The sequence below is a fragment of the Sinocyclocheilus grahami genome, unplaced genomic scaffold (assembly GCF_001515645.1).
Source record: "Sinocyclocheilus grahami isolate Dianchi unplaced genomic scaffold, SAMN03320097.WGS_v1.1 scaffold1.1, whole genome shotgun sequence".
In the NCBI taxonomy this organism is placed as follows: Eukaryota; Metazoa; Chordata; class Actinopteri; order Cypriniformes; family Cyprinidae; genus Sinocyclocheilus; species Sinocyclocheilus grahami.
This window is the reverse complement of record NW_015505180.1, coordinates 733910-743125: the sequence shown is the minus strand read 5'-3', so window position 1 is coordinate 743125 and position 9216 is coordinate 733910. Positions and strand designations below refer to the sequence as shown.

General features: G+C 35.2%; 1 protein-coding gene across 3 annotated transcripts in view; it reads left to right on the top strand.

Moving 5' to 3' along the window:
• LOC107594271 (serine/threonine-protein kinase B-raf) overlaps window positions 1-9216 on the top strand; it is a 21064-nt gene that overhangs the window by 4551 nt on the left and 7297 nt on the right. For 2 of the 3 annotated variants that reach the window (XM_016285387.1, XM_016284637.1), the window contains 9 exons: window positions 566-667; window positions 1142-1405; window positions 1924-2027; window positions 2130-2232; window positions 2488-2636; window positions 2909-3028; window positions 6939-7098; window positions 7496-7535; window positions 8225-8344. In XM_016285387.1, coding sequence (XP_016140873.1) covers window positions 566-667; window positions 1142-1405; window positions 1924-2027; window positions 2130-2232; window positions 2488-2636; window positions 2909-3028; window positions 6939-7098; window positions 7496-7535; window positions 8225-8344 — 1162 coding nt within the window. The remainder of the gene's footprint in view (window positions 1-565; window positions 668-1141; window positions 1406-1923; window positions 2028-2129; window positions 2233-2487; window positions 2637-2908; window positions 3029-6938; window positions 7099-7495; window positions 7536-8224; window positions 8345-9216) is intronic. The other variant, XM_016286130.1, reaches the window with a different exon arrangement.

Here is a 9216-nt window from a genome sequence, read left to right as displayed (position 1 = left end):
TGCCCCCCCCCCCCCCCTAAATTGCAGTTGCCAACAATCATGACCTCAGTGGTTTTAAAAATGTGCTGTAATTGAAATGTATAAAATCTTCAACAACTAAAAAATTTAGATCTATCATCTCCTGATAAATATTCTAAGATGTTTAAAGGGTTAGGGTTGTGAACGTCAGATTTTTTTACATCAAAGTTGCATAAAATGTACATTTAGGATATCAGAGCTGACTGTTAAAGATGATGATTGTCATGGGTTAGGTTGAAAAAAAGTTTAAGCATTTTGCAGCAGTTTCTTTGCTAATGCTCACTCTGTATATTTACTTCACACCTCAGATTTAATCATTAGCCTAGATCACAGTTTCTGTGGGCAGGGCTAGAGACAGCTGTCAGTGTCAGTTTTCACAGCTTAGTAAAGACAAGCAAATGATTCTGTTTATTAGATTTAGCAAGGCATGAGGTCCTCATTTATGTATGGTGAAGTTCAAAGATCACTGCTCAAACAGGAGAACCTAGTAATCACCTAGGAAAGGGAGCTGGGAAAACTGGCTTGCTAACTCAAATTTTCCTTGCAGATATGGAACATCAAACAGATGATTAAGTTAACCCAAGAGCACCTAGAAGCCCTTTTAGATAAGTTTGGAGGAGAACACAATCCGCCATCTATATACTTGGAGGTGAGTTGGCCCGACAAAGAGTTTCTGTCATGGGTGTGAAATGAGAGTAATGTAAAGGTGTTTTACTATACCAAGAAAGTTAATTTTGAAAGATACATGATATGAAGAATATCATACATGAAGTGACTGGAATTTGACACCATCTATAATCGCAGTTAACTTTTGGTAGCAACGTGCTAATGGAAAACTCTGCTATGATCACTTATAAGGGTCCATGTCAGTTAACATGCTGCTTTACAAGGGATTTAGAATCTAAGGGTTTTGGCAAATCATTTATCTAATGTTTGAAACAACTGAATAAATTCAAAGGAGGAAAAGAACTGATGATGCCTTTAGCAGTAACATTGCCCCTCGTGTATGCCATAACGGCTAATGCATAACCCCAGATATTTATCCTTCAACAGGTTCAAAACACGAGCATTTATGCGAAACATGTTCATAAAGTATTAATGATTTATTTCCTCCACGCCACAGGCCTATGAAGAGTACACTAGTAAGCTGGATGCATTACAGCAGCGGGAACAGCAGCTTTTGGAGGCCATTGGGAACGGAACAGAGTTTTGCTCCTCGCCCACACCCATCCTGCTGGATGTGAAGGGACCGGGCATCCAGAGCGCCCCCGCCACCCCAAACACCTTAGCTGTCTTGCAGACCCCTACAGACGCAACACGAGGGAATCCCCGCTCACCCCAGAAACCAATCGTAAGGGTTTTCCTGCCCAACAAACAGAGGACAGTGGTGAGTGATTGCTTGTTGTTTGGTACTGAAAATATAAAATAAAAGAGAATTCAAAATATTATTAGAACTGAACACTATAATGTAAATGATACATACTACTAATATAATACTGGTCTAATGACAGAACATTAGGTAAGGGATCTGAAAAAAGGAGGTGCGTTATGTCTGTAATGATCTGCCCACATCTGGATTTGAGAAGTTTTGTCATGAATGGAGGTGGTAGGATATTTTGACGATACTTCACAGTAAGGTTTCAGGCAGGGCTTCAGAAAGAAAGGGCTTCTGGAAGGAATTTCCACTCCAACCAGATTGTAGAGCGGCGGGACTCCATGGGAAATGAGCAAATGTAGGTGACCCCCTTTATTTTGATTATGTGCTCAGCTTGTCTCTGTTGGTTTAGCAAAGAGAAGCGGCAGTATGAGCTGGAGCCAAGAAATCAAGCGTGGCCAGACGCAACCACAGTCTCACTGTAAGGAGATGATAGTGACGTGAGTAAGTGGTTTTTGTGCATGTTTCAGGTTCCAGCTCGTTGTGGGATGACTGTGAGAGACTCCTTAAAGAAGGCTCTGATGATGCGAGGCCTGATCCCAGAATGCTGTGCGGTTTACAGGGTTCAGGATGGGTAAGAACTGTATTCTGAACGCACATATTAACATCATTAGTGCTAAAACAAGCGACACTGTGAGTTGTACTTCACATTTAATGACTGTCCGGCCCACATTAGGGAGAAGAAGCCCATTGGCTGGGACACAGACATTTCCTGGTTGACGGGGGAGGAGCTCCATGTTGAGGTTTTAGAGAATGTGCCACTGACGACCCATAATTTTGTGAGTATGATGAAACTGACCACAAACTGTGGCTTAAAATAAATCTGAAATGACAAAAAGGAGGACGTTAGAGCCGAGAGTTGACATGTCAAAGGTGTGGTCATTTCTATTCTTGATTTTACTCTTCTTAAATGCACCTTGACATGTTGAAGACTTGTTGAGGTCTTTCTCATCCGCGTTGACCGTAATACATTGTTTTTGGAAGCATCCAGATTCTTTGTAATGACTCTTAAGTGTTATTCGGCGACTCGACAGGTGCGAAAGACCTTCTTCACGCTGGCCTTCTGTGACTTTTGCCGGAAGCTGCTGTTTCAGGGCTTCCGCTGCCAGACGTGTGGCTACAAGTTCCACCAGCGCTGCAGCACAGAGGTCCCGCTCATGTGTGTCAACTACGATCAGCTGGAGTGAGTCATCATGGGAGATTTTTCACTTCTGCATTATCCATAAAAGGCTTAAATTTGTTCCATGCATAATGCACAGTATAAATAAAGCTTGCAAATAATGTTTAAATAAAATAATGTTTATTTCTCACATATTCTATTTGAAATATTTTGTGTATCTTTGTGTATATTTTGTCCAATTAGAAATTGACAGTTTTGTGCTTTGGGTAAGTGATGGTTATGCATAATTTATTTGTACTGATGGTATAATTTTTGTTTATAATTTTGATGTTCAGTTTACTGCTGGCATCAAAATTTCTAGTGCACTACCCTATTACCCATGAGGAGGTGTCATCAGAGGGTACGACACCCGTGTCAGAGATGTGCCCCTCCCTCCCTCCCTCCGAGTCCACTGGGTAAGATTTTAGTCCACGTCTGCACTCTATTGACCATATAGTAGAGTAAATCTTATTAATATATAAGGTAACACTTTAGTTTAGGGACCAATTCTCACTATTAACTAGTTGTTTATTAGCATGCATATTACTAGCATATTGGCTGTTTATTATTACTTATTAAGCAGATATTTTGCATGACCATATTCTATATCCTTAATCCTACCCAATACCTAAACTTAACAACTACCTATGAACTATATAATATTTATATATATATTTTTTTTAAATAAAATTTTATATGCACTACTGTTCAAAAGTTCAGGGTTGGTAAGAACATTTTTTTTTTTTTTTTTTTTTAAATGTTTTAAAAGAAGCCTCTTTTGCTCACCAAGGCTGCATTTTTTTTTTTAAAAATAAAGAAAAAATAGGTATATTGTGAAATATTTTTACAATTTAAAATAATTGTTTTCTATTTTAATGTTTTAAAATGTAATTTATTGCTGTGATGGCATAGTACATTCTCAGCAGTCATTACTGCAGTTTATATGATCCTTCAGAAAGCATTCTATTATGCTGTTTTGCTGCTCGCAAATAATTTCTGATTATTATCAATTTTGAAAAAGGTTTTTGCTTAATATTTTTGTGGAAACTGAGACATTCAGATTTTTGATAAATAGAGTAAAAAAAGAAAAGTATTTATTTAAAATAGAAGTCTTTTGTAACGTTTAGTGTTAATTTCGTCAGCTATTTTAATTTTAGTCTTAGTCTTAGTCCCGGGCTAAAATGTCCTTGTTAGTTTTTATCATATTTAGTCAACCTATTTAGTTTTAGTCGACTAAATGTCTCAACATTTTAGTCTAGTTTTAGTCAATGAAAACTTTACGTTTTAGCAATAAGATTATTATTAATTAACCGTACAGCAGTATTAATTTTGCCAGCCATTTTTAATTTAGTCTTGCTCAAATGTACATTTTAGTTATTATATTTAGACAAAGTTGTCTTGTTATTGTTTATTCAATTAAATGTATGAGCATTTAGTCAGGTTTTTTAGTCAATGAAATACACATTTTCGTCATTCTGAATAATGTTTAAACTGATTAAAAAAAAAAAATCTCAAAATTATAATCGTACTGATTGTTGTCATTTGAGAAGTTTACTTTTGCATTTCAGGTATTGCACTTTCTCCAGTAAGCACAAATCAATAGAATGTGGACACATACATGGTGTAGGCTATTTTACCTCATCTAGTGTACTGATTTATTATAGGCTTTTTATTATATAAATCAACACCAAAGACTTGTGCAATCTCTCTGTCTACATTATGAAAACAGCTAAAACATACGAAAAATATTATAACAGTGAAATTCCTAGTAATTCCACTAATTGCAATAGTCTATTTCTCTATTAAAACAACAGCGATTGAGCAAGTGTATTTATTCAGCGATCACAATCACAAACAATATAGTGAGATCTCATGACAGAACACTGACCGACTGAATGACGCTTTCATTTAGATCGCTAAACTCCAGCTTGTTTGTTTTTCAGATCATCTGCAGCGGCACGAGCGCATGGTTGCTAGATTGCTTAAAATAAGCAAAACACACCGGGCAGAAAACGTATCAATGTAACAACGAAGCTCTGATTCGAGAATTAGAACTCTTGATATCTGGCAACCGCACTCATGAGAGCTTGCGTAGTAGAGGCGTGTAGAGCAGTCTGCAATAACATTGTCTCCTTTTTTGACGAAAATAAAAAGAGGTTTTTATCTTTTTGAATACATTTTAGTCTCGTCTTATTTCATCAACAAAATTGCATGTTGATATAGTCTTAGTTATCGTTTATTGACCTTATTGTCGTCTCGACTTAACGTCAATTTCGTTAACGAAATTAACACTAGTAACATTATAAATGTCTTTGTTTGTTTTGATCAATTTAGTGCATCCTTGCTGAATAAAAGTGTTAATTTCTTTATTTCTTTCAAAACAAAACAAAAAAAACACCACTTACTGGTCCCAAACTTTTGAATGGTAGTGTGTATACACACACACACACATCTATATAAAATATGTAGTACTTACTGCTATGTATCTTTTAATTGATTAATTGTAAGGGTCACATTAAGTATATACTATAGTGTGTAAGTGGCTTTAATCATGTACTAGGCTGAATTTCATTGTCTGTTTTTTCCAGGTCTCTGTGCCATCCTCTATTTTAATGTTTTAAAATGTAATTTATTGCTGTGATGGCATAGTACATTCTCAGCAGTCATTACTGCAGTTTATATGATCCTTCAGAAAGCATTCTATTATGCTGTTTTGCTGCTCGCAAATAATTTCTGATTATTATCAATTTTGAAAAAGGTTTTTGCTTAATATTTTTGTGGAAACTGAGACATTCAGATTTTTGATAAATAGAGTAAAAAAAGAAAAGTATTTATTTAAAATAGAAGTCTTTTGTAACGTTTAGTGTTAATTTCGTCAGCTATTTTAATTTTAGTCTTAGTCTTAGTCCCGGGCTAAAATGTCCTTGTTAGTTTTTATCATATTTAGTCAACCTATTTAGTTTTAGTCGACTAAATGTCTCAACATTTTAGTCTAGTTTTAGTCAATGAAAACTTTACGTTTTAGCAATAAGATTATTATTAATTAACCGTACAGCAGTATTAATTTTGCCAGCCATTTTTAATTTAGTCTTGCTCAAATGTACATTTTAGTTATTATATTTAGACAAAGTTGTCTTGTTATTGTTTATTCAATTAAATGTATGAGCATTTAGTCAGGTTTTTTAGTCAATGAAATACACATTTTCGTCATTCTGAATAATGTTTAAACTGATTAAAAAAAAAAAAATCTCAAAATTATAATCGTACTGATTGTTGTCATTTGAGAAGTTTACTTTTGCATTTCAGGTATTGCACTTTCTCCAGTAAGCACAAATCAATAGAATGTGGACACATACATGGTGTAGGCTATTTTACCTCATCTAGTGTACTGATTTATTATAGGCTTTTTATTATATAAATCAACACCAAAGACTTGTGCAATCTCTCTGTCTACATTATGAAAACAGCTAAAACATACGAAAAATATTATAACAGTGAAATTCCTAGTAATTCCACTAATTGCAATAGTCTATTTCTCTATTAAAACAACAGCGATTGAGCAAGTGTATTTATTCAGCGATCACAATCACAAACAATATAGTGAGATCTCATGACAGAACACTGACCGACTGAATGACGCTTTCATTTAGATCGCTAAACTCCAGCTTGTTTGTTTTTCAGATCATCTGCAGCGGCACGAGCGCATGGTTGCTAGATTGCTTAAAATAAGCAAAACAGACCGGGCAGAAAACGTATCAATGTAACAACGAAGCTCTGATTCGAGAATTAGAACTCTTGATATCTGGCAACCGCACTCATGAGAGCTTGCGTAGTAGAGGCGTGTAGAGCAGTCTGCAATAACATTGTCTCCTTTTTTGACGAAAATAAAAAGAGGTTTTTATCTTTTTGAATACATTTTAGTCTCGTCTTATTTCATCAACAAAATTGCATGTTGATATAGTCTTAGTTATCGTTTATTGACCTTATTGTCGTCTCGATTTAACGTCAATTTCGTTAACGAAACTAACACTAGTAACATTATAAATGTCTTTGTTTGTTTTGATCAATTTAGTGCATCCTTGCTGAATAAAAGTGTTAATTTCTTTATTTCTTTCAAAACAAAACAAAAAAAACACCACTTACTGGTCCCAAACTTTTGAATGGTAGTGTGTATACACACACACACACATCTATATAAAATATGTAGTACTTACTGCTATGTATCTTTTAATTGATTAATTGTAAGGGTCACATTAAGTATATACTATAGTGTGTAAGTGGCTTTAATCATGTACTAGGCTGAATTTCATTGTCTGTTTTTTCCAGGTCTCTGTGCCATCCTACTGTGTCCCCATCCAAATCCATCCCTATCCCACAGTCCTTTAGACCTGGAGAGGAGGACCACCGCAACCAGTTTGGCCAGAGGGATCGCTCTTCCTCAGCCCCTAACGTCCATATCAACACCATCGAGCCAGTCAACATTGATGTGAGAACTGGACAGTTCAACAGCTAATCAATATATTTTAGTCAAAAGCATTTAATCCATTTTAATGTTATAGGTCCCACTTAAAAATGTCTTTACTTACCACTTCCTGAATCAAAAAAATTAGTATCTAGTAATACTAATAAATATTAATATTGATAAAATTTGAAGTGTGCTGTTATTGTAGATACATTATATTATTATTTAAGTTGTATTACTAAATTAGTTTAAGTGTTACAGTTGCCCTTAACCATATCATCTTGTTCATTTTAATATTCTATTAATATAATTTTTTATACCCAAAATAATCAAAGGTACATTTGTAGTACACTGTAAGCAAAAAGCACAAAATGTTACTGCTCTCCCCTAGTCCCTGCTAATCTGTGTTATTTCTGTACAGGATTTGATCCGTGATCAAGGCTTACCGAGGTCAGATGGAGGTAAGTGTTGTTCGAAGCAGAAAACGTACACTAAGACACACTGAATTCAAATGGCTTTCCGTCATCCCATGTCTTTGTGCTATCTCTGTGTCATTGGCCTTAGAAGTTTGGGATAGCTGATCCATTTCACTCTGTCTGCTAGTAAAAGCTGACAGGCCTTTCTCTTCCCTGTCCGCTTTCTGAATTGCTTCAGCCCTTTTCTTTATCACAAGTGACCTGCTGTAAACTACTAATTTCTAATCTGTGTTCTCAAAACCCGCCCCTGTCCTTACTGCTTCTTCAAAACATGTCCCAGAACAGTTTAAAGGGACAGTTCACCCAAAAATGAAAATTCAGTCATTTACTCACCCTGATGTCGTTCCAAACCTGTATGACTTCCTTTTTTCTGTGGAACGTAAAAGTAGATGTTTAGAAGAATGTTCAAGTTGCTCTTTTCCATAAAACAAATGTAAATTAATACAGGTTTAGAACAACACGAGGGCGAGTAAATGATAACAGAATTCTAATTTTTGGGGTGAACAGACTGTATACAGAAATAATTAAAAACTGGCTCTGTGTCACCTAGAATTCACTTGATCATCTCTAAAGAACCTCTGAGAGTAGACACAGGATTTTGGTAGTGGGTGACAGGGAGTGCACCTGAGCTTCGGGGGCCAGTGATTCCGTGTCTGTCTCTCTCCCCCCTGCAGCCCCCTCGCAACACCCAGCCCGCTGCTTGAGGAAGAACCGAACACGGACCTCAAGCCCCCTTCTGTCCTCCCACCCAAATGACATTGTCTTTGATTTTGAGCCTGAGCCAGTATACAGAGGTAGCTTGGCCTTCTTGCGTGGCTGTGTCCCACACATTGTCTTGTCTTTTGCTTGTCTGTCTGTCTGTGTTTGTCTTCCACCTTGTGTGTTTTGTTGACATATTTCACTCCTTAAATTCTCACTTTCTTTGCCACGTTTTCACTGACGTTTGATGAGCTGCAGTCACTTTTCCTTAACTCCTCAGTACACTACAAACTCACTAAGGCAAAAAATGGCACATATGTCACTCAGATATTTCAGACGTACAGCGCACCACTGTTCATCTTTAAAAACACAAATAATTTTATAACAGTAAAGGAATCTTTAGTAAATCTCAAAATGAATACTCATTCATATTGTGATGCCTGAATTCACTTGCATCCTGCATAATAATAATAATAATAATAATAATTATTATTATTAGTTTAGAAAAAATAGTATTGAATGTTGCTATTTAATAGTTATTGACCATAACGTAAAAAAATATCGGCTTATCGGCTTAAGACAGTGTTATTTTATGATTATTTCTCATTTCTAATTATATTATGTAAATATTATTTATATTTATATTATTATATTATAAATATTTTGAATTCGCTTTAATTGTCATTTTCAGTGTAAGTTTTTACACTTAGTAATTGTATGTGCTTTTGTCATTTTAGTTAGTGTTTCGATTTAAAAAAATTTTTTTTCAGTTTTAGTAACTGCAGTACTTACACTTATTTTATGTCAGTTAGTTGTCAAGGCAACATTTCTAATTTTCATAATTTAAAAAAAAATTTTAAGGTCACAATTTTCATCTAATAGTTATTTTATTTCACTTAAAGGGGTCATATGATGCTGCTAAAAAGAACATTATTTTGTGTATTTCGTGTAATGAAATGTGTTTATG